Source organism: Miniopterus natalensis, chromosome 6, assembly GCF_054644295.1.
Source record: "Miniopterus natalensis isolate mMinNat1 chromosome 6, mMinNat1.hap1, whole genome shotgun sequence".
NCBI lineage: Eukaryota > Metazoa > Chordata > Mammalia > Chiroptera > Miniopteridae > Miniopterus > Miniopterus natalensis.
Window position 1 is genome coordinate 59,048,409 of NC_142086.1, and position 25,786 is coordinate 59,074,194.

The 25,786-nt window shown below is 41.9% G+C and overlaps 1 protein-coding gene across 4 annotated transcripts in view; it reads left to right on the forward strand.

The window, feature by feature from the left end:
* The first annotated feature begins 2,229 nt into the window (after nucleotides 1–2,229).
* The window catches only part of PEX5L (peroxisomal biogenesis factor 5 like), a 134,573-nt gene continuing 111,016 nt past the window's right edge, over nucleotides 2,230–25,786 (forward strand). For 2 of the 4 annotated variants that reach the window (XM_087818293.1, XM_087818294.1), the window contains exons 1-2: nucleotides 2,230–3,036; nucleotides 4,746–4,817. In XM_087818293.1, coding sequence (XP_087674419.1) covers nucleotides 2,944–3,036; nucleotides 4,746–4,817 — 165 coding nt within the window. In that variant the 5' untranslated portion in view covers nucleotides 2,230–2,943. The remainder of the gene's footprint in view (nucleotides 3,037–4,745; nucleotides 4,818–25,786) is intronic. The other 2 variants (XM_016218079.2, XM_016218081.2) reach the window with 1 other exon arrangement.

The following is a 25,786-nucleotide window of genomic DNA, read 5'->3' on the forward strand; positions in this document are numbered from 1 at the left end:
ATCACAAATTTCATTTGGGCCTAATTCATACAATGAACTCTAAAAAAGAACTGCTAAAGAATTTGCTAATTAAGAGCTCATTGGCAATTGTCAAGAATGCAGTTACAGCCAATTGCAACCTGATTGTGACTGGTGAAATGCTGAGGAGAAAAGAAGGAATTGTTGCTAGTAAGAAGGGACCACTCTTTCCAGTTTGACAGTGCAGAGATAAGAGATTACATAGGTGCCTTTAGGGCAGCGATTTTCTACGGGGCAGGCACAATGGTATGCCGCAAGGATTTTTTTTTAAATTGTTGACACTATTACAGATATCCCCCATTCTCCCTGCCTTTGTGCCGCAAGAATTTTGAAAACATGCAATACCTGACATGCAATAGTCAGAGGCATTGACCTCTTTTCCCTTAGATTGTCAAATTCAAAAAATGGCAACAGCCAACATAACAACAGCCATCTGGTGTGAATGAATAAAAATTAGACTTTTTTTTCTTTGCCAGATTGGCAAAAAATATACTTTTGGTGTGCCCCAGAATTTTGGTAATTAGTTTATGTGTGCCATGAGATGGAAAAGGTTGAAAATCGCTGCTTTAGGGGAAGCAGATGTGAGGAAGTCATCTTTTAGGACAGGGGAAACTAATTTTGCAGCCTGCAGGAAGGAAGGTGGTGGAGAAGAAAGGATTAAAGGTAGGGAAAATGAGCCTGGCTAGAGTGCTCAGTGGTTGCACATCGATCTAGGATCCAGGAATCGAGGTTGGATTCCCAGTCAGGGCACACGCCCGGGTTGCAGGACTGATCCCCAATGGGGGTTGTGCAGGAAGCAGCTGATCAATGACTCTCTCATCATTGATGTTTCTCTCTCTCTTTCTACCTGTCTTTGAAATAAAAAAAGATATATTAAAAAAAAGAAAAAAGATAGGGAAAATGAGAAGATAGGAACTGAGTACTGACAACCACGAAGAAGAGAGTAGGGGAGGTCTCTGTACTTTTGTCTGCATAGTCTCCACATAATATTTGCTTTAATAAATTTAGGTCTACAACTTATCCTTCACTGCAGTATTGAATAAATAATAGTAAAAAAATTTTTTTAAATATTTATATGTAATCTTTAACCACATCTGTAGTTAGTCAAAAATTGCAATTGAGGCTAATTTGTACAATTAATAAATCATGTGTTCCTTTTTCCTTTCAAAATTCCCTTCATATAGTCCTTTCCTAATGAGTATGAAGAATCCTTTTGATTTAACCCGGACACAACTAGTATCTTTCAACTAATATTGTTACTTTTTCATAAAATCTTCCTCTAAAATTAAACATAGGGTGCTTCATGTTCAGGTCTCTATCCCATCAGATTTTGTTGTTTTGTTGTTACTTGCAACATTTTCTTCTATAACACATTGTATATCTGCGACCACATAATTGTTTTCCTATACAGTTTCCAAGTTTTATGGTTTATTTAATTCTCGTGAATAAAGCTACTTCTCTGTTACACTTTTGTGGAGAAGAAGATGAAGGAATGTCCGCGGAGAGGAAAGATTAGCAGCCGGGCTCAATGTTCTTAAGAAAACTACAGATATGAGTCAGTGGTATTAAAAAAAGTTATTAGCTCTAAGCAAAAACTAGATAGCCCTCCTTCCAGGGACTTGGAAAGGATGTGAATGGTGCGGGGAAGGTGGGAGATGCGGTGTTTGGGGCTTCAGAGATGGGCCACTAATTGCCCGCCCAAAGCTCCTGGCCCGCAGCGAGGCTTTGTGGCAACCGCGACGCTCCCTTTGTCCCTCCGCGCCTTCCCCACCGAGTCCACCGCCGCAGCCGCGCTGCTCCGACCCCCCCCCCCCCCCCCAGCTGCGCCTCGGGGCGGCCGCAGAGCGGGCTGCGGGCCGGCGGCGCGCGGGAGAGGCCCCCGGGGACGCGCTCGGCCCCGGGCGGTGGGAGGAGCGCAGGGCGCCGCGGCCCGCGCCCCCCTCGCGCGGAAGCCCGGCCTCCTGGGCTTGGGCCGTGGCGGGGGAGCCTCGCTTTCTCCTTCTAGTGCGGTCCTTTGGCTCAAGTTTGGAGCTGCTTTTTGCGCGCTTGGCAAAAGTGCCCAGAGAGGAGACAGGGAGTCCCGGCTGGGAGGAGGGGGCGAGCGGAGGAGCCCCGCCCGGCGGGCCGCGCCCCGCGCTCCGAGGGGAGCCGAGCGCCGGGGAGGACTGCGCTCGCGCTAGAAATGAGCAGTAAGTGAGCGGACAGCCCCCAGGCGGAGAGCAGGCTGCGTCCCCCCGGGGTTGCGGGGTGAGCTGGGAAACGCACCTTAGCCCCGGGCTGGACCTGGACGCGTCCGGCTGCGTCCAGCTGTGCGCTGTTCGGGGTCTAAGGGCGGGCTCCGAGCTCTAAATTCTCCCACTTTTGCAAAGTGCCAACTTCCGCTTCCAGTAGCTGGGGTTATAACCTCCTTCTCCGACCTAGCCTCGCCCCAGGAAAAGTTGGGATTAAATTGGAAAGGTGGAAGTTGGTATTGGCAGAAATTGCAACCCTGAATTGTGTTCTATCACATTTTTTATATCAGTTAGCAGTGATTTTGCTAATCACAAGAAAGTCTGGGCTGGGGCATTAAAAAGAGAAAACTTAGGGCTTTTATGGCAAACAGGCTGAGTAGTCCATATGTGTGGGATGAAATCTAAAAATGTATGTAATTAATAATAGGGGTTTTTTTAATTAAAAAAAAGCATTAAACTAGAACAGCAGTCAGGGAACACAGTGGTTGGATAAAAGTGAGTTAAGAAGAAGAAATTTTTGTTTCAATGACTTTTTGTGCTAGCCTAAATTTTCACGATGTTTACAAAGTCAAGACAGTGATTCAGGGATACTTCAATTATTGTCAAACATTATAAACACGATCGCTGGGCAAGATCTGAGGTTCTCTGGTCAGCAAGTTCTGGCAATGCAGCCACTGCTGCAAAGAACTCTGGGATGTCTGACAGTGACATGGATGGATGGACCCACATTCTTTCTCTGCTTAATGTCCTTTTGTCCAGAAATCGAGTCATGCAAATGAGCTACTTGGTACGTATACAGATCAATATTTGGAAAGGCATTTCTAAGTGTTTGCATTAGAGGGTCTCTAATATCCTGTGGCAACCAGTGGACTAAGAGGATATAAAAGCAAAGAGATAGGAAGGAAGTCAGCTTGACTGAAACCACCCTTGTTCTCTTTGTTTTCCATTAATCCTGAAATGGAACCTCAAATGAGGACAAGAATAACAGTAGAGAGAAGCCCTGTGGCCATCTGGTCTGTTCTAAGTGGCTAAAGTCATTAATATATGAATGAGACTTTATGCATCCTAATACCTGAAGATCCAGAAATCTCTTTATTACAGGAAAAAAATACACAAAAATAGTAGTTATGTTCATGGGGGAGGAAGTGTGGAAATCTGGTTTTGAAATATTATGGCGGAGGCGGGGAGACAAGAATCAGGTCCCACAGTGTAAACAAATTTATGTCATGTTCCCTGCACGCTGTAACCCACCCCCCAACCCCCAATGAGATGGAGATTCTTACATGGCACAGTAGGTGCAAACATAAGAAATATTTTTAATTCCCTTAATTTTAGTTGATGTAGATAATACCTAAAGAAGGAGTTGGTTTTTTAAAAAAAATAATAACCTTGAACTACAGCTAACTGTATAGCAATTTTTTTTTCTCTTTTCCTTTGGTTGTTGGTCCTCTACCGAGGTACTTTGATTTCTGAAATTATGAGGAAACATGTCATTTCTGGGATTCCCATCAGCCAATGCATTGGGAGAAATTAAAAAAAAAAGACTCAGACCATCTTTCTACTCTGAGCACAACAGTAAAATGATCTGTGTCCTTTCTAATGTTAGAATTTTTTCTATGGGGTAGATGGATGGAGATTGGTCATTGGGGGCGGGAAATGACAAAATGCCAATAAAGTAATTTTTTTTAATGAATTTTATTGATTGATTGATATGAGAGAGAGAGGAAGCGGGGAGAGAGAGAGTGAGACAGAGAATTTGTTGTTCCGCTTATTTATGCATTCTTTGGTTGCTTCTTGTATGTGCCCTGACCAGAGATCGAACCCACAACCTTGGCTTATTGGGGACGATACTCTAACGAACTGAGCTACCTGGCCTAGGCCAATAAAGTCATTTTTAAAGATGGTCTGTACTCTCCTAATTTTTCAAACTAATTTTGAAAATTATCTTATTTACCTTTTAAAAATTATTTCTGAGTTGTTTTTATAATGTTAGTTTTTATCTGATTTATAAGCAAATGTATAAAATCTAAAAATTTGTTATCTGAGTTGCATAATACTTGTCTTATTCTTAAATATATATATGGGATTAAAATAAAACATTTAATAGTTGAAGTCTTAAACCTAGTGTTACTAAATGCAGTTTTGACCTTTAAGAAAAAGGTGCTGAGACTCTTGAAGGGATTACTTATATTAAAGTATTAAAGAATCTTTTCTAAAACTACAGCATTGAAAAAAGAAGCATAACAATATTCAGAAAGATTAAAGATGTAATTTGTATGGAAGAGGCTAAGCAAAAGATACTTAATGAATAATTATAAACCAACAGCTTAGCAGTAAAAACATTTGCTGTTGTCCATGAGAGGCTGATGTAAAGAATGGTGTATTATGACTAGGGAACAAGGCTAAGTAAACTTTATCTTTTAAAAGTATTAAGTGGGAATTAAGACTATTATTGGAAAGAAACTAAATGATCATTTAAAATTATTCTTTCACAAGAAAAGTAAAGAAAAAGGATATGGAAAACTAAGCAGTGATGAAGACCTCGAAATAATTGTTGATCAAAAGCAGGTAAGTGCTTACATACATTTGCTACTGTTTCACTGTAGAGTTTTGACAGCTGAAGCCCTCTGAGCATTTGGCCCTGCCCTAACTGAGGCCTGTCTAAGGAGGCCCGTCTAAGGAGGCCCATCTAAGGGAGTTCAGTCTAAGGAGGCCTGTCGTCTAAGGAGGCCCGTGTAAGGGGGTCTATCAGGAGGCCCGTCTAAGGGAGGCCTGTCTAACAGAGGCCTGCATAACAAGATAGATTTTGAGAGCAACTAAGCCTCCCTCTTTGATGCCTCTGGTCCACTGATTTTTGCATGTCAGCATGTATGTTTTGCATGTAAAAATGATGAAAAAAAAGCAGAACAAGATAAGAGAACTTTTGGGAAATTAAAAACCCCACTTGAAAAGTCAGTCAAAATAACAATGGTAATTTGGTTAGAAAAATAGATTTAAGAAAGAACCAGAATGTATATTATTTTCAAAATGAGAAATGCTACCATTATTGTAAAACAATGAATAGGATTTAGGGAAAGGAAGGTAAAAGACTTTTAAAAACTGAGAAGTTTAAAATATATATATATTGCCCAATTTAGTTTCTTGGCTAGTCTTCAGTAAATTTAGAAATGATGTTTAAAACCAAAATGAAGCTATTTAATATGTGTAATACTGCCTATAATTTGAGAAACATCTAGCTTGGATTTTATATGGGCCCATAAGGTGAAATGAAAACTGCTTAATAGACCATAAACAATGACACACCGGGTAATGGAAGGTATCCAACTTATGCCACTGAATTAGCATTAGCCCTTAATGTCTATGTTAATTATCGGGGAGACAAGCTAACTGCACATTCATTTAATGTATAAGTGGCACTGATTCTTAGGGTCATGTAAACTCAGGTGGAGATAAAGAAATCATTCAAAGGATTCTGAGCAGATGAACAGGTTAGAAAGAAAGCTAAACAAAGGCAAGTTGAACTTGGACAATTTCCTAATTCTGCAGTTTGTTTTGCATCGTGGTGATTGCATTAAAGGAGCAATTGTATATATTTCTGGGGGGGGGGGAAGGAAAAATGACCATCAGAAAATAGCAGCCAGAAGCAGGTGAGTTAGAGACTTGCTTGTTAGAGCTGAAATAATTGAGGTAAATGAAGTGATTTTCTGGGAAAAACTGGCCAAACAAAGCATCTCTATAAACTGCCTCCGAGTTCGTCTTGCCTTATCTTCACTCTCCGGCTCCTGAGTAAAACACAGGGGCGGAGAGTGTTTGGCCCTGTATTTCTCCTTGGTGCCAGATTGTCAGTTTAGTTAATAAGGTAAGTGGGGCTAAAGCCCAAGTGCCCCACTGGGCTTTAACTAACTCTTGTTTTAACTGTGCCAGAATTATTACTTGGGGCATGTGATCACCATATCCTGCAGGTCCTGCCTGTAGGCTGGCATCCTGCAAAGGACTGGACCCACCTGGTGAATGAATTAGTAAAATGCAACTCAGTATATTATGAGAATACACATGCCTATACATTCTCTATTAAAACAAAAAGTTATTATTCAATTTCTTTCTTAATCATGTAGAAGGTAAATTCTTGCTCTTTTTTCTACTTCTTTAGTTTCATCCTACCCCAAGGCTGCTTTTCTTTTCTTTTCTTTCATTTTTCCCCTAAAGCTTCTCTTTGTTTTAACTGAATTTGGGGATTCCAGAAACTATAAAATTAAACATTGAGATCAGAGTGGGAAGCCCAAGGGGGTTATTTTTTTTTTTATCTCATGGTACCTTTCATAAAACTTATGTTGGTGTGCCTAAACTCATTTTATGAGCTGTGAAGCAATCTTTAAAAAAGTGTGTGTGGCCTGGCTGGGCGTGGCTCAGCGGTTGAGCATTGACCTAGGATCCAGATCGGGGTTTGATTCCCAGTCAGGGCACATGCCCGGGTTGCAGGCTCGATCCCCAGTCGGGGGCGTGCAGGAGGCAGCCGATCAATGACTCTCTCATCATTGATGTTTCTGTCTCTCTCTCCCTCTCCCTTCCTCTCTCTGAAATCAATGAAGATATATTCAAAAAAATAAAGAAATAAAAAGTGTGTGTGTGTGTGTGTGAGAGAGAGAGAGAGAGAGAGAGAGAGAGAGAGAGAGACCTACTTTACTGCTTCTTCAGAAAATAACACTTTCCATACCTGAATCAGCTGAGGGAGAGTTTTATTGGCCCAGTCATTGTTTGCCCCTGTAGTTATCACATTTCCTCCAGTGCTATTGTGCCAGTTGGCACCAGTTGGCAGTGACCCAGCTTTGCTGAACCATTCATGTCAAACATGTTTCAAAAGATGAGTAATTATGACTATGACTTGGCATTGGTGTTTGCTGTTGGCTGTAAGAGTAGTTCTTTATTTTGGGGGCAGTTTATTTAGTGTTGATGTCGTGAGTAAATCCTAAGTCGGAACAATGACAATGTTGATACCTATAAGTAAAATATTTAGGGAAACACTCTAATTAGTCTTCATAATTCTACAAAAAAATCTTCCTGAGTTTAAGAGATCAGTATTAAAGGTATGTGTGTAAAATACATGTTTAATATTGTGTCATCTTATAGATTATACGTATTATTTATATATAATATAATTTTGTGTATCTATATATTACATATATAAATAGTATGTATACACACACTATTTGGGGAGGAATCTTTATGTTCAGTTTATTCTTCCTTTCTTTTCAGAAACATGGTAGAAATGTGTTAGTCAACCTTCATGTAATTGCAAATAGCTTTTTCAGTAAATGGTGCCAAAAGAAAATCTAAAGATTAAAAAAATAGTTGGAGGCTGTGATGGGCGGAAATCTACTAATCTCATTAAATCTGTCATTCAAAAGCTGTCTCTCTACAAATGCTGTGCAAGCTGTATGCCATTTTATCAGTTGTGTGATTTGCAAGTCTTGTACTTCACCGAAAGCCCGCAATTTTGCTTATATAGGCAAATTAACAACAAGAGCGGCACAGAGTGAGTGCATTTTGTTCTCCCTGCTGCCCACATTCAAGGGGTAAAAAGGTTATTTCTGTGTTATTTCTACACAAGAGAAGTAATTTTGGAAATGTCTAAAGTTTTATTGTTAAATGGTAATATTGTGCATCTCTCTTTGTGAAATATTATTGGCAAAGTTTATTTGGTTCGCATATAAAACATTTCAGAAAATTCTTAGATTAGTATTGATGTCCTCAAATAATAGGTGTCATATAATATGTAAGGATACACACAAGATACACACACAGTCATTTAAATGTAAATGTATCACATTGGCATCAGAGTCCAATATTTTCCATGAGATATCCCTAGAGTTTTTAAACTCCAAGCCTAGGAAGATAACCAAAGGCAACATACTAGATTAAAATCTTATTGCCTTAAAATCCAGACATTTGACAGAAAATATATATACTTTTTATTATAATTACATATACAAATATAGTTATTATATATAAATTATAATATATGTAATTAATGAATTGTGTTTGGCTTTCTAGAATAAATATTAAAAGAAAAAATTAAATATATATTTTGGATCATTTTATTATTTATTCAAATATTCTGTCCTGCTTGAGGAGGGGTGGATTTTGTTGAGGAACAGGTTTCAAGTACACATGAATTTCCTTTGGAAGTTAGTGAGATTTCAGGGGTGTGATTAAAAACAACCACTTTGAATAAATAATAAGTTCATTATATTTTAAATTACTATTTTTAATTAGAGTCAACTTAATTCAAGGTTTATAATATGCTGGACCTAAATAGTTTTTTTTCTAAAATGTTTTCAAATTCCAAGTCGACTTAAAGGAAGTAATAAAGGCCAACACAAAATTATAGTCTTATGATTATATGAAGGATATACTTACAGTTTCAAGCATTTCAAACATGGGTTTAGCAGTATGTTGTGGATGTAGTTGGTTATAGGACTCAGAGTTGCAGCTGCGTATCCTTCAGAGCAATATGTCAAATGTTAGTCAGTTATAAGGGGAACAAGTAAGTGAATACAGATGAGGGCAGTGGTTCTCAGACATTAGTGGCCTCAGAATCCCCTGGAAGCTCATTAGAACATGGAGTGCCAGGCCAGCCCCAGAGTTTCCAATTTCATAGGTTGGGGGTGGGGCCCAAGAATTGCATTTCCAAGTCCTCTGCTCCCACTGCTGGGCCACCCTTTGAGGACCTCTGGGTCAAAGGAGATAAGTATGACAGTTCTAAAGAGAAAAAATATATGATGTGATAAATTTGACACTGTTTAACTGTGCATTACCTGGAAATCTAAAACCAAGAATCCATAGACATCCCACATAATAATGCTGAAAACAAGAAAACTGCAACCAAAGGTGCTGTTAAAGGTCTGGGTTTCCAGTCTGACTGAAATCCGCTTGGTAGCCTTGTGACCTTGAACCTGCCCGAGGTATATTTTCTTATTTGTATAATACCTCCTAGAGTTTCTCGAGATACAATTTGTCACAGTCCTCTGTAAACTGTCAATCATTACATCATTTCCATTAGCTAGTCATTACCACCTGTACTCACCTGCTTCACCTGCCCTAACAAAATACCACAGGCTGGGTGGCTGAAATAACAGACATTTATTCCTCATGGTTCTGCAGGCCAGAAAGTCCAGGATCAAGATGCTGGCCCACCTTGAGGGTTTCTGGTGAGAGCCCTCTTCCTGGCTTGTAGATGGCTGCCTTCTCTCTGTATCCTCACAAGGCAGAAAGAAAGAGCCCTGGTGTCTGTTCTGTTTCATGGGGGCCCCACTCTTATGGCCTCATTTAACCTTTATCACCTCCTGACACACCCTGTCTCCAAATACAGTCACGTTGGAGGTTAGGGCTTTGGCATGAATTTGAGGGAGGGGTACACATTCAGTCCATAACACCACCCCACAATCCCATTCTAGCAAACGGGAACACTGAGACCTAGAAAGGTGCGTAAAGACACCTTGAGTCCCTGGGCAGGTGCAGAGAGCGCCCTGGACGCCAGCCCTCTCTCCTGAGGTCCAGTCCAATACTCCATCATGCCACATAGCTTCTCTCCAGTTGCCCTTTACTGGTCATCCCATATGTGTCTTAAAAAAGCTGTTTTGCTTCAGTGCTCTGATTATATAAAATAACAATCTACTAGGAATTATTATAATTGGCCAATATTTATTTATTGAACCCTCACTGGGATACCCTTTCGCGCACACACTTCTTAACCACTTATTTCCCTCCTGGCCCTTATGGCATTGCCAAGAGAGAAATGCCCTTTATAGCAGATGTGTACAAAATTACAGCTAAAAGGTTATTGCTGACATCTACTTGCTCGTCTGTTCCCTACACGGCCTCCTTAGGGAAGGCCTCTAACCAGGCATGAGAAACACCATGGAGAGAGATAACACATACTTTCCTTAGTCCAGAGCCTTCCTCAGAGTGTCCTTTTAAATTTGTAGGAGAAGCCTATGCAGAAAGCAAGGGAAACTAGAATTTCTGTGATTTTTCTCTGAGGAAAAAGGAGAGATGAACTAGAGCTGTCCCCTTGTGTTTCCAATAGTAAGCATTTAAGTAGGATTGCAGTTCTGTCCTAGTGGTCCTATGGGAATGCATCCTAAAGAGGAAAATACAGGTCAACATGAAATAAAAATGGAATAATGAGAGAAACAGATTAATGGGAAGAGATGCCCAGCTTCCTTCTGATACCAAGAGATGGTGTGATCATAGCACCATCCAAGCCGCGGCCCTGAGTCTCAGACTGCTAAGTAGTGAAAGGGCTGGGGGTGACCTGTTTCCCTGCCTTGTTGTACTCAGCACCATCTGGCCACTGCTTTCTGTGCCACATCAATGCGGTGACTTAATCTAAATATAATTCAGACGTCATTTACCTCTGAAGAGACTTTTAAAGCATGAGTGTCACATGACACCTGTCTCTCAGTGTCATCTGTAATGCTTTCCCCGGATACCTTCTTGGAACTCTGTCCTGGCCACCATGAACAGAAAACACCTCTAGAGGTGCGGGAAAGAGGCAACCGGGAGATTCTGAACCTGTCTGCTCTGAGCCACTGAGAGAACAGAACACCCTCGGCGGTGGTGGTTGCCCGGATTACACTCAGCAGGCACGGGCTCATTGGCATTTCCCACAGGAAAGATTGATAGGTGAGCAGCGATTCAGTGGGAAGAAAAGCCGTATGTATTTATAGGGAGAGAGACTGAAGCTTTCAAACTTGCTGCCTATCTGAAATCAGTATTGGAGTAAACAGAGGTTCACTACTGTAGTCCAATCAATGCCATCTTGCCTGTGAAGCTATTTGTCACCAATAAATATTGTACAAGGAAGGGGGAGAGTCTTCCACTAGATTGAATTGAAAGATTACTGGAATAAAGCATGATCACCCCGTGTTTTATTCCTAAATAGTTCCTATTTGTGTCAAGAAATATAAAAATAACTCTGAGCGACTGGTAATTTTGGAGAAAAAATAACCACGGTATGTTAGTTTACATTTTCCCACTCCAGTTTAGTGTACTGGTTCCCATAGCATCACTGGACTCTGGGCAGAACAGAAAGGGCAGGCCTAATATCTTCATTTCGGGCTGAGGTCTGAAGGTAGAAGACCAGAAAACGTAGAGCCCACTCTTCTAGAATCGCGTAGGGGCAGGCGAGACAGAGCTGAAGGGAGGCCGTCGCCCTCGCTTCTCGTCTCAGCTTTGGCACTTACTAAGCGGAAGACCTGGGAGTGAGCAGTTTAGCTTCTCTGAGTTTCTTTCTTAATCTGTCAAATGAAATACTACCATCTGGCTCAGATGTCTGCCGTAATGTTCAAATGGGGGTGCCGCCTGGAGTGCCAGTGTCCAGCTTAGCCTCCTTCGGTCAGAGCCAAGACTAGAATTCGGGGCCACCACTTTTTGTCGCATGCTCTGTCCACCAGCAACTCACTTGGTCACAGTTGTCGCATCATAACGTTTTGCTTTGCTTATTCCAACTGCTTTCCTGTTGAGCATTCTGCCTGCCTTGTGCAGGACGCTATCAGAGTGCTCTAGTCTAGTGCATTGGGGGCGGAGGCTCCTCTGTCACTGCGTGTGCATGACATGTAACAAGGATGTTGCAGAGTGCTTAAGAGCAGGGCCTTCACAGTCAAGAATCTGAATGAGAACAGGCTATGGCAGGTGTACTAGCTCTGTTACCTTAGAAAAATTAACCAGCCTCTCTGAGCCTCAGGCTGCTCTACTATAAAATGGGAGAAATACTATCTCCTTCATAAAGTAGTGAGAGGATTAATTAAGTTTTTGTATATAAATGCTTAGCAACATGCATGGCATGTGGTAAGTGCTTTATAAATGGCAGGTACTGTGGTGGGTGGGTGGTGGGAATTGATGGTAAAACCCTTAGGTTTATTAGCTGTAGAATCCTTTGGATTTCTTCAGAACTCAGTTATAATAATTCTAGACAGTAAAATCTATTCTGAGGTCATGGATACAGGTGTCCCCTTGGATCAACCAGCTACAGAAATGAGAATAGACTGTGTTTTAGAAAGACAGGGAGTGAAGGGGACAGTAGCTAATGTCCTAAGCTGACCCGTCCAGGAGGGGCCAGTACCTACCAGCTCCCCCTAATTGCCATCTTGTTGGAAATGGACTCAGTGTCACCTCATATAATAATTTTTCAAGAGAAGGAATCTGCTTCTTAAATGTCTATTATCAGTTTAAAATGTTTTAATGGTCTATAGTTAAACAAAATAGTCTGGGTCTGTCTCAGCCCTGGAGGTCCAGTTTGAGACCTATTATACTCATGAGACTCTAAGGTCAAGGAGAGTAGGATCTGACGTGGCCTGGGTGGGCCCCTGCCCTCCTTTGCTGTTTCTCTTCTGCTTTACAATCATATCGTCTTGCTAGCTAAGCATCGTGCTGAGTAAACAAGGTACCAGCACTGAGTAGGGAGCACCCAGATTTCCCCCACCACATCTTCTTCCCCAGCTTTCCAAACAGGAGCACAACATACAGGCTCAGTTAATTACTACAGCCGCCAAGAGAGACCCTGAGTTACCACCTCAAGTTCAACAAATACCCAAAATGCTATTATATATCTTTACTTTAAGATATTGTTCAGCCTATGTTCATTACATGAGGCTTAAAAGAAAAAACTGGACTTTTAAGTTAGAAAAATATATAGGTGTAAAGTAACCTTCAAGCAGCTCGTTTGTTTTTTTTCCTTTGTGATCTAATGGGGAAAAATGCCCCCAACATGTTTAGGCCTGAGAAAAGAAATGCAAAATTGAGATGACATGAGCTGACATGCTGGGTGTAAAATGATGTGATATATGCAAATAACAGTCAGAGACAATAACACTTAAAAAAGTAGACCCGGCCATTTGGAATACAACTTGAAAAGCCCATTCAACCTGTCGCTGTGGAAGGTTTGTTGTGCTTTTACTGGTGGGGTTATTTTGGAGGAGGGGGGTCATGTTTTTGTTGTTTTAAGTAGGTGAATCTGATCAATATGAGATCTGTAGACATTAGAGCTGAAATGAACTTCAGGAGATCACCTGAGCCCGAGGTTTTTCAGTTGTGCTCTGTGGAACCCATTCCCAGCCATTTGGAACAGAGGGGCATGTTCTGTGTTGGTGATGCCTCCCCCTTGGTCAGCCCCCAGGTGTGCAGACAGGCTTTGTTGGATTAAAGTGTGCAGCTGCTAGGAAGTTCAATTATAATCGTTTCCGTTCAGTTGAAATAAGTGAGTCTCAAAGTGGGGAAGTAGCCTGACTGTGTCGCTAAGGTATGTTACAGCGCAGGAAATATCAACACTCGGGTCTGCGGCAGCCTCCAGCCTTGGACTCATCCCTCTGCCCCGTAACTGCCCCCCTAAATTCAGCTGCTGCTTGCCCTTCCTTCCAAACTCCCTCTTGCTGGTAAGCCGAGCTTACCAGTGAAGCCAGAAAAATCCCTTGAGAGGTGCGTATTTCAAGCGCACAGCTAGATCTGTTACATTTTTCTGATAGATTTTTATGGAAGGATGTTTATATGAGATGCTTCCCAATTCTTCATAAAGGGGTTCTCACAAACCCTGTGACAAATTTCCAGTGTATATCAGGGCACAGATTTTAAAGATTTTAAAAGTGGAATTCGATCCTCCTAAGATATGCCTGAGATTCTCAATGTTTCTTCCACATTGAAACACACAGTTTCTCTCCACCTGGATCCGCATATCGTCTCCCCTCAGTTGGCTGCGGGGACTGTGACCCGCGTGCACAGCTCGGCATCTCGCTCCCAAGTCCACCCGTTTGGAAGTGAACTGCCAGCACCTCTGTCTAATGAACCTGCAGGCGACTCCCTGGCGACCGATTGGATCAGCGTCTGCTGTCATAAGGGCTTTGAAAACTGGTTGTGGGTAGAAATCTTTATACCGAAGTGATTTATTACAGATTCAAAATCTGATAAGTAAAAATGACAAAGGAACAGACAGACAGACACCATTTTCTTTCTTATTTTAATACTTAAACAGGCGGGAGAATTTAGAGAGTAAACTTCCCTTCCTTCTCTGACTTTGAACCTGTGCACTGTCATTGTCCTGACCTTGTCAGTCCTGTGGCTGTGCCTTCATTTCCTCCCCATGTAGACTTTGCAGGACGTGTCCCTCCTTTCTGCTCGGCTCGCTCTGACCCCCGCCTCCAGACGGTGTCTCTTCCTCTGACACCGCATATATAAGGTCTGACAGAAACGCAGTTCTTGCAAACCTGCTTTTTTTTTTAATGCTCCATCGCTTCCTTCCCTTTCTCCAAAACAACTCTATAATTCTGTCATTTCCATTTTTAGTCATTAATTTTTCACGTGGCCTGCCCCCCTCAGAGTGAGTGCCACTTCCTCCCCCCACCTTGTGATCTAGGAAAAGCACGTGCACACAAAGATGATCGTTCGGCGCAATCATTATTTATTCTTCGTCATAGTATGCTTTGTGCCAAATGATCTCATTTTCAAAATACATGAGTAAGTGACTTACTAAAGGAATGGTGAGACAATGTACCATCTCGGCTTTGTGCTGGCTTTCTGAATAGGAAAAAGCATCTATTCATCACTTTTTCTAACAAAATTATCTCATTTGTATAATTTGTGAATGATTAATGAATTCTTATTGTAGAAAAACACTGAGCTTGGAAGTAGTTTTCTTCCAGTTGAAGGTTGTCCGGTTATCACCTCCTTCCACTCTCAGCTTCTGTCACTAAATTTTAAATGTGTCCCTGAAATTGCTGCACTAGTTTTTGTGAACTATGGGAATGGTTTCTGGGAGGAAAAAATGAGTGATGGCGCATCCGTTGATATATTTTTTAATCAAATTGTTTAATACAGGATAAAACACATCAAAGATCACAGGCAGGCTTAGTTATTCTTACATTTTTAAGCTAAAGATGTAAAACCTTGAAAACTTTGCATTTTTTTTAAAAAGGGAAAATTTGTTTTTCTCTACGTGAGCGAGCAATCTTACCCTTCCATCCAAACTCCAAAGAACTTGATTTAAAATCATACCCCTGTGGGTCTGTGAACCACAGCAGCCATATACAAGGCCTGCTCCGTGGACCCCAACACTCGTTGGCTTAGTACCAGCCTGCAGGTGATAAGCACCCAAGATATGGAGAGAACCTGATACTTCCCACTGTCGCCCCAGTAGACTGCAAACAACTCAGTTGGGCGTTCAGGACACGCATGATCCAGCCCCTGGTACCCCGTTATCCTCATCGGTGCCACCTCAACTCCATGCCCCATTCATCCTGAACGCTATGAAGCACCCCAAGTGCGTAATGCTATTTCTCCCCTATTGCCTGTTCCCTAAGTATGTGCACATGTATATCATGTGTAACACGTCTTCTGATATGTCCCCCAGGAGCAAAAGGAGGAAAGGAGGCCTCCTCACAGTTCTGATTGAGGCCTTTCCCTTTGAGAGTCAACGTGCTAAGAGAGGAGAGAAAGACCAAGTCCCCCTTGGCTCTGTTGATGGGCAGACTTCCTAAACCTTATAAATTTGGGGGGAAATAAGAAGGAAAAAGACAATAATAAAGTCTGTTCCTGAAAAGAAGAGGTAGCAAATGGAGAAACATCAAAAAATCTGAGAATCTATTGCTTAGAGAAATGTGATATGTAAACAATGTTGCTGTGTATCTTCTGGGACTTGGTTGTAAGGGAAACACGCATAGTTACATTTAGTACCTTTGTAACTTTCGTTGTTCTAAAAAAAAAAAAAATAGCCCTGATCCTGATTCTGCCTGTTCCCAAGGTCCTTCCACCAGGTGGTGAGCAGCCAGCTCAAGGGATGTCAGCAACCTTCAGCTCTCAGTGTTCAGGGGAGACAACTAGACAGGATCATATGTTTAAAGACTGGTTCTAAGAAAAACTATGCAGACGAAATTAAATCGTCTTTCATTCTTCTCTATTTATGGGATAACTTAAAATAACTTCAGGGGGAAGGTAGATAGGATGCTAATTTGAAGAAAATCACATTATTTCAGCGGAAATGATTTCACCTTCTAGTTCATTCATTTATTTTACAAAAACTCTTTGACAACCTACTTCTTGTTAGGTGCTTGCCAGGTGCTGGGACACAGAGACACATAAACACAAGCCATGGCCCTCTCAGAAGCCCACAGCGCAGTGCAGACCTTCTGTCAGTAGACAGGCAGGTGCCGGTGCTGCAGCTGAGCTGGAACCCAGGACTCCCAGGGAGCACTCGGGCTCTGCCAGCTGCTTGTTTCCCTACCATGGTCCTGAAAGAGCTCCAGGGTCTTCTTAGCGTTTACTGTATTCCCTGGGTGGGACTTGGGCTTTGGAAACAAGAACCAAAGACGTTTTTAGAGCCTGGCTACTCAAAGAGAGGCTCATGGACCAGCGCTGTCTGGAGATGGTTAGAAATTCACACCCTGAGCCTCAGACAGCATCAGCGTCCCTGAGGTGGGGCCCAGGAATCTAACAAGTCTTCCAAGGGATTCCTGTACACTGGTTGGGGAAGTACCGTTTTAGATTATTCAGACGTCTGGTATCAAGAAAGGATCCGTTATTGTTTTGGCGAGGACGTTGCACTTTTATTTCCTAGGCCTACAAAAGAAAGGGAGTTAGGACAAGTATCTTTAAGTCCTTTACCTGAATGTCCCTAAGCTTGCAAGTATTTCCTCCCAGCCTCATCTGTGAAAGTGAACCCACACAGCAGTCAATCCTGTGCCCCAGGTTGTTACAAAAAGGGAGTATAAGTGATGGAGACCAAGAGGTTAAGCTTGTTAGCCTTCAAAAAAAAGGTATCCGTGTGTGTGTGTGTGCGCGTGTGCACATGTGTGTGCGTGCATGAGTGTCGGGGGGCGTTGTGAATACATCGGCATAAACACACACACCCAAGAAAAAACCCATGAAAAAGGGCAGTTGCCCAGTCCTTGGATCACTGCCCACCCCCGAGCCGTTGGGACACTGCGCTGTGCTGAACGGCAGGACCGAGCGACAGCTTTATAAGGTGAACAGTAAAAGGCACATACTGCACTGGGCTGCTGCATGTTTCCAGTCCCCACCTGAGGCGCTTCTCATGAGAAGTTAAATCCTCACTCCGTGCCTAAGATTATCTCTCTGCTCACCGCATTTAAAAAGTCCACACCTGACACACACCTGAGAGTCTGTCACTTCAGCATTTGTTGAGCAGCTTTCCGTTGTGGGAGCAGGTTGCTGGCTGTGAAAATGTCACCCCGGCAGCTGCCCTGCAGGGGCTGACCTTTCTCTCGGCTGAAGTCCCTGCTGGACTATTGGTAAAGCTAGTTTATCCCAGGCTGCTGGCAGATCTCCAGTTCCCCTGCCTGACCATCTAGAAAAGTGGTCTAAGAATTTATATTCTGCCACCATTTTAAACCTTCGCCGGACACCACTGTGCCCCTGCAGGCTCCTCGTGGTCCCAGCCTTCCTCCGGAGCCCTTGCTGTTCCGAGAGGCGCCGCTCTCCCGGGGTCCCCTCACGCTGGTTATTATGCCGAGTGTGAGTGTACAAAACCCTCCTCAGAAACTTTGAACAAAATGAAAACCATCACCCTTGCTCCCAAGGACTCTTCATTTTGTATACTCTCATTTTTGCATAGTCATAAGCACAGTTTTAATTTTTTGCATAGTTGTAGTCAGTATGCATTTAATTCTGTATCTGCTTCATTATGTAACATTGTGCCAGACTCATTTCCCACATTGTTATTTAGTTGCCTTTTATTGAATTAAGGTGAACCTTAGGCATTTTTTTCCTACCACTCTCCCTGGGTTGTACAGTGACCATCCAAATCTTTCCCTTCTTTCAGGTTACAAGTTATCAAACTAAAAATAAGAGAAAGGGATTGCAAGGATATCGTGTACATTAGACATATACAGATTTACCATGAATTATGCATAATGTTCGTGGGGATTTGCACAGTGTCATCGTTTCGTATCCCTGCTGAACCTTTAAATATCACTGGAGATGCTGCTACGCATATTGCATTGCTCTCATAAAACCTCAGTTTTAAATCACATCCTACATGACAGTTACACAGGACTCTGCTTCCTGAGCTGACCACAGCCAAATCACAAGCATGGATCTGCATCAGTTTGGTTTGCATGAATTTTTAAGTTTGCTGAGAAGGGAAATAAACTAAATATTGTTAGAGTCACGCATAACTTGAGATATGATTTTCTTTGGTACCATATGCATTTAGGAAACAGGTGTATGGAACCACTAGAATATTCCTGTGCCAAAGAAACAGAGAATTAAAGACCCATATCAAAGTCTGAGCAACTTATATGAAGGGGGTGCCACTAATGAGGTTATAGAATTAAGCCCTATGACTTCTTCATATTGAAAGGCAATGATAAAAAGAAATAATTGCGAATGTGTTGTAGAATGAATAGTCTTTTGGTATGCATTCTAGATTTTTTAATTTTTGCTAATGTCCCCAAATGCAAAACTCTACAGTAATAAAGATCCCAAAAGTACAGAAAGTTATTAAGGCCATTAGCAGAGCTAAAGTACAAGTGAGGATGCTAGTATTCAAGTTCCTGACTCTGCCAATGATTTTCTGTTTGACCTTGATCATATCTCTAAACCTTGACTTTTCCCTATCAGCAAAGGGATAATATTTTCCCTAATTCTATCTCACAAGAATTCTGGAAGAATTTTATGAAGAAAACTAAAAAAATAATCCTCTGAGCCATTCAAGAGGATTACTTTCTGTGAGTAAGTCCAAGGTGGTTTCATCTGTAAGGAAGCTACTCACTAATGCCCTGGGGTTATGAATCAACCCCTTTTGTTAAAGAGCAATTTAAAAATAAAATCCCCTGTAGAAAAATGAACACATTCATAATTATTGTTTTAGATCAGTATTACTTTGGGAGGTAGGCAAAGTGTAATTTAATTTTATGAATTTACAAGCAATAGAATTGCATTGCTTTTCTTTCTGAGTGATTCTTTGTATTTACTCTGTTTATAACGAGAGGAAAAGTGGGTAAGTTTTCATATTTATATTCTTCAGCTGTCTTGAAAATCTTACTTTATAAATAGGTAGTTCTAAAGAAATAACATTGGTATTTTTATTACTACTGATTCTATTTTTTAATGAACAAATTTTTCTTTTCCTGGAAAACCCAAGCTTATGCTGAGGCCTCTAAACTTTATTTTGTAGTTGAGAAATAGCACATTCCAAGTCAAAACAACGTACTTGTCCCCTCAGACTAGAAACAGGCCTCCCAGATGACTTTTAACACCTGAGCCTTTTTTAAAACAAGTTCAAAGCATGTGGAATTCATAATCAGTCTTTAGCAAAAAAGTCACATAATATCTCTCAAAACACAGAGAATCCAAATGCACTTCAGCAAGGTGCCAGAGAGAAGAAAGTCCTCTTACGAGGAAGATGGCATTTAGAACTGCTCTAATCTGAAGGAAAGTAAGCCCTTTATCAATCAGCTGTCCAGGACAATTGCATTGGGGTGTCCTGGTGCGCGATTAGGAACCTGGGGTGAGCTGCCTGATTCGCCCCTGTGCAGGAATCCGCTTCTCACCTCACGGGGGAGGCTCGCACTCGGCATCCTCGGAACTTCTGGCCTATCAGAAGGGAGGACAACCCAAAAACAAACAAAGAAAAGACATATGTCAGTTTTAAAGTGCATGGTGAGACCAGACTTGGGGACAGGAAATGAAGATGCAGAGAAATTTAGGCAAATCAGCTTGGGCAGAGGGCATTTTAAACACACGAATAAATGAGATGGGTGGAGGGGGCTGGAGCAAACTTTATACCACAGCTGTCTGGTAGTTACAGTATGGGCGGTGGGGGGAGGGTAGAACACCACTGTAGGTGCTTAACATTATTGAGCACCTACTATGTGCCACAACAACCTGAGAGGTATCATCATGATGCCAGTTTTTGAGAATGGAGGGAAAAAACAAGACTCAGAAGGGCTGAGAAGCCTGAAAAGAGTCTCGTAACTAGTAAAGCAGCTGAAATGAAACTGAAATTAAATTGCCTCCAAAGCCCATGCTCTTCCTCCCGACTGACTTCCCCAAGCTGTCAAGAAAATTAAGCTGCACTGCATTGTGTTTAATTTAAAGATGCAGTTATTCGTTACTGTATATTGCCCAGCTCCCATGGGAGTTTTTAAAAAGAGCCTTCTTTAAAAAAAAAAAAAAAAGTCACAGCAGAGAGAAAGGTGAGGCTGGGTCAGGGTCAAAGCCAAGGCCCTGCTGGTCACCTGCTGCGGAATCGCCAGTCCCTTCCAAGTGCTGAATAATGGAAGTGGGCAGGTTCTTGAAACACAGGAAACAAATAGTAGTGTCCTGTTTCCTGGTTTACACACAACTGTGTCTATGTTTTACTCATAATTGGCCTAAAAAATTGTACTGGAAAAAAATGGCACATTTCATCAGGTTTTTATTCTGTTCTGAGCACCAAGTCTCCTGCTATTCATGGCAGATTTTTTTTTCCACTACAAGTTCATTCCTGACCTTGTGCTTATACAATTTAATTAGGAAAGCTGTCAAAGGCAGGTGCAAAAGAAAAAAAAAAAAACAAGAAATATCTTTGGAACTTAAAAAGCAGCAAAATTTCCCCGTAGCCAGATGAGATCATCCCTCACACACCTTCTGGGATTTATAGAATTAACAATGTTGAGAAATACAAAAGCTAAAAAATTTCATAGTTTTTTAAGTAAAGTGGATAAAGGGGATTGCCTAAACAAAATATTTCACTTTGGGGGGTATATTGAGTCCCTTGCCCACTTCTAGCTTCATTAGTTGCTGAACATCTGCTTTCAACATCTGCTTTCTCACTGTATTCATGCCAGTGGACCATGGTCTCCTTCCCAGCTCTTTCATTTCCCTCATGATTTACTGCACGCTGGCCTTTGAGTCTCTTTTGCTCCTTCACTTTGGTGGAATGGATTTCCTGACATCATTCTACCATTTCCATCCTGAGTCAAGGCAAGGCCCCCAGAGCTCCCAGTCTCTCCATCACTGAAGAGGGGTCATTTAGAGACGTACCTCAGAGCACCATGGAAGGCAGCTTAAAGACACGTAAATTAGACAGCCTTCTTCTCAAAACAAAACAGAGTGAAATCTTTTAATGTTAAATAGATCGATAATTTCTTAAACAGTGCAAACCTCCATGATTATACCTGCAAACAAATCGATTGAATGGTATCAGCAGCAGAATCTTTAAATGAAAGGAACTTTACACAGTTTATTTAAGCCACTCTGTTTCATTGCTTCTAATTTCGTCATCATCACAAATTGTTGAACACCCACCATGGACCATGTGGCATAAACATTGTTCCTGCTCTTCAAAAGTAGATGTTCTCTATATATTTACAAAATTAATGCTTAAACAAGGTAGCTTTTTAGTAGTTTATTTCTCTTTCACCTAAAAAAATCTAGAGTTACACAATTTACCACTGGTGCAGGAGCTCTCCAAAGCCATCAGGGATGCAGGCTTCTTCCAGCTCTCATGGAAGAGGCCCTACTCCTCATGTTCCAGAATGGCTGTTGAGTCTCCGTTCACCATCTCTGAGTCCCACGTAGCAGGAAAGGAGAAAGGTAGAGAGAGAGTGGTAAGGGAACATCTACCCTTCCTTTTTTTAAATGTCCCTCTTTCTTTTCTTTTATCCACCCCTCCTTTTAAGGGCACTTCCCAAAAGTTCCATAGAGGTGTTTTTTGTTTTGTTTTGATTTTGTTTTTTAATATATCTTTATTGGTTTCAGAGAGAGAAAGGGAGAGGGAGAGAGAGAGATAGAAACATCAGTGAGAGTCGTTGATCCTCTGCCTCCTGCATGCTCCCTACTGGAGATGGAGCCCACAACCCGGGCATGTGCCCTGACTGGGAATTGAACCGAGATCTCCTGGATCCTAGGTTGATGCTCAACCGCTGAGCCATGCTGGACAAGCCATAGAGGTGTTTTTTGTTTGTTTTGCTTCTATTTAATTGCCCAGAACTTAGTCACGTGGTCATCAGCTAGCTCCTGAAGAGGGGTGGCTCCTAGGAAACGTAGATTCATTTATTCTGCATGGTGATATGTTCACCTAAAAAGCATGTTGCTGAGGAAAGACGATATTGGGATAGAAAACTATCTCGGCAGTAATTGTCATTCTAAAATTTTCAAAGATAAATTACATCTCTGAAATCAATAGCAAAAGAAACTAAGCATATATCACACATTTTTTGGATTTTTCATAACAATTTTATCTTACAAAATCACAAAGCCCAGTATAATTTAATGAAGGCGCCGGGGGGAATAGGAAGAACTGTTTTTAGGGAATATGCAAAGTATCTATAGTAATCATCTTCAGCATTTAACAGTGCAAAAGGGAATAGACTCACTTGCCCATTTTCTAAATAAAAAGAGGCCAAAAGTACTTGGATCTTGTGGGATTCGTAACTTCAGTGCAGTAGAACACCCTTTGCCATTGGGCATCACACATATGCCTCCAACATTCATTTTGCTCCAAGCCCCTTCTCATGTTTCCCTCTTTCCCAATGCTCACCATTTCCTCCCAGCCTTTCCTCACCCATCACCCACTTGTCAGGAGGCCTTTAACCTCCCCTGCACTAATATTTCACTCACTTTGACCCTGAGGGACATACAATGTCAGTGAGTGCCATATATCATGATCTTACTTTATGTCAAGATTTTTTTATTGATTTTTGAGAAAGAGAGGAAGGGAGAGGGAGAGAGAGAGAGAAACACATTGATCTGAGAGTGAAACGTCAATCGATTGCCTCCTGCACGTCCCCTACCGGGGATCGAACCAACAACCTTTCGGTGCACGGGATGACACCCAACCAACTGAGCCAGGGCCACGATCTTCCTTTTGTTTCCTACACATTTTAGTGTATATTTTCAACTAGATTCTCAGTGTCCCGACAGCTCGGTCTAGTCTTTACTGTGCACTGGCCCCCACAGTGCTCACCGGGTGTGTGTATGTAACGGGCCCTCAGGAGATGCTGTTTGATTGAGTAAAAGATGTGAGCAGATAGGAAGGAGACGTTGCTTTTAAAAGGCTGCCCTGACTGTTTAGCAAGTTTGCCTATAAGCCATGCGGAGGCCCCTGCACCACAGGGCAGTGGGAAGGAAGCTGAAGCTGAAGCTGACCTGACCGTAAAGAAGCCGGCAGGGCCAAGCGGTGGCACTAGCAGTTCAGGTGGCAGGAGGCTCGGGCAGTGCTCTGCTCCAGCCAGCTCACCATCCCAAGCAGCCGGTTCACGGCAGCAGGCCCTCGGCGGAGGCTGATGGCTCAGGAAAGGGGGCGACAAGTGGCAGGTGAGGCATCAGGGTCGCAGCCAAGATGAGGACGGGTCCCAGAGCAACTGAAGGGAAACCGCAGCTGTGCAGACTGGGCCCTGGCCGGGAGGAAACCACATCGTTCACCTGATTCTTCTCTACGCTCCCGGCCCCTCGCGCGCTCCTGCCCCAGCAGGTTTTTAATAAATGCTTGTCCCTCTACTTCCCTTGTCCGTGACCAGCGGACAGCCTGACCCCTCTGCTGGGGCATGAAGCTACCAGTTCCTGGTGCCTTTGAGGACTGGACAGGCCTCACTTGCATGAGAGGCGGCGCGTCAGTGGGGAGCCGGCCCCCGCCCCAGGTTCTTTATTGGAGCTTGAGAAACTAAACGCGATACTCCCTGCTGCGGGCGGCAGTCCCGCGTCAACACAGGCAATTTGTGTGCAGTTCTACCAAATGTGTTATCCAAAAAAAAAAGGAGAGACTTCACAGGCTCTAACTTTAAAAATAGCAATTGGTCGATCTTCTCTTTTTTAAAAAAGAAAATTTTTGAAGAAGGGAATTTTGAAGAAAGAAATAATTTTCCATATTATAGAATAGTACATGCAACTTTAAAATCATGCTGACAGTTTTACTGGCATGAAAAAAAAAATATATATATATATATATATATTTTTATATATATATATAAAAAAATATATATATATATGCTTGCAATATATTAAGCAAAACACAAAGGCAAGACAAAAATTTGGAAAGATCCAACTGTGTCAAAATGTGTGTAGCAAAAAAAGACTCTAAGTAAACATTCTAAACTATTTCTCTCTGGATGCTGGAATAATAAGTGACTTTTAAACTACTTTTTTGTTCTTTTCGGTTCTCTATTTTGATATTCATTAATTCTCCCAAAAAGAATTTTTAAAAATAAAATACTGCAAAACTGACTAAAAGTAAAAAAAATAATAATAATGAGAAAGCCCTAAACAATAACTCAGACTAGAAATAATCCTGTTCCAAACATCAGCTACAAATAGAGCCATGTTTCATATAAACAGAAGAGACACAATGAAATTAGAACCGGGAAAGCTAGTCACAGGATCTGCTTACTGTTGGTGTGGCCTTGAATTAAATACTATGAAGATCTCTTCCCATGAATGCAGATATACTGAATGCTTGTGTTTAAAATCAACATTAGCAATACCGCTCTGAAAAACTTAGTTGCCACTTTATATAATTGTGTTAAAGGTGCACTTTAACAGTGAGCATTAATGGCTTTAGTGACTTCAGATTAATAAACAGGCCCTGTGCTTCCACAGAGAGAACACGTGAGGTGGGCAGGCCTTCCTTCTGTTTATCTGTACTTGGTGTTTTCAGCGGCTGGTGGGGATGGGGGGTTGGGGAGAAGCGAAGAAATATTGCCTGCACCTCTCCAGTTTTAACAGTGATGGTATCGTTTAGAGTTTTCCTGGATTGAATTGGTAGCTCCTGCAGGGAGGAAATCCTGCTGAGCTCTAATTCTCCCCTGAGCTCCACACACCTAATTGTGTTTCTCCCGTGCTGTGTCCCCATCTATCTCCTCTTTCATCTTCTCTGGTGAGGTGACAGCTCTGTCAGCACCCATTTCCAGATTCTAATTCCCCTCTCGTGATTTCTCACTCGCGGCCGAAGTCAAACAGGGGAGAAGGAAGCTGGGCTGGCTGGGCCGATGCTTTAGATACAGAGCCAGCAGAAGCTACCGTCCTACGGGAAGGAAGGCAATCGGCCAGCTAAGGGTGGCACCAGGGCCCTGCCTGCGCTTCCTTTGTGAGGGCCCATCGGGTACAGCTTCAGGAGGTGTCTGTGCCTCAAATGCAAAGCCCGGAATAGGAAATTGTGGATGAACCACCAGGTCCCTTGCTCTGGAATATAAATCCATGAAATTTATTTATAACTGTAGAAAGTCAAACACATTTTTATTTATTCATGGATTATTAATGCTTTTAATTAAGAAAAGGCATCTAATTAATAACTGTTCCAAGGTATAGATCTGATCCCTTTTCTTGCTGTTCACTTTTCCCCCTTTCAAAATAATTTCTTGATTAAAACACTTAAAGTATGGTTACTGTTAAAAAAAAAAAAAAAAAGAAACTACAACAAGGAAGGAATGCTGTTTACTTCATATGAGTACTATCTTTATATTGTTTCTAAGAATCAAGATATTATAATAAAAGAAACCTTTCAAACAAACCTGAACTTTAATCCTAACTCTGCCACTTTCCAGCTGTGACTA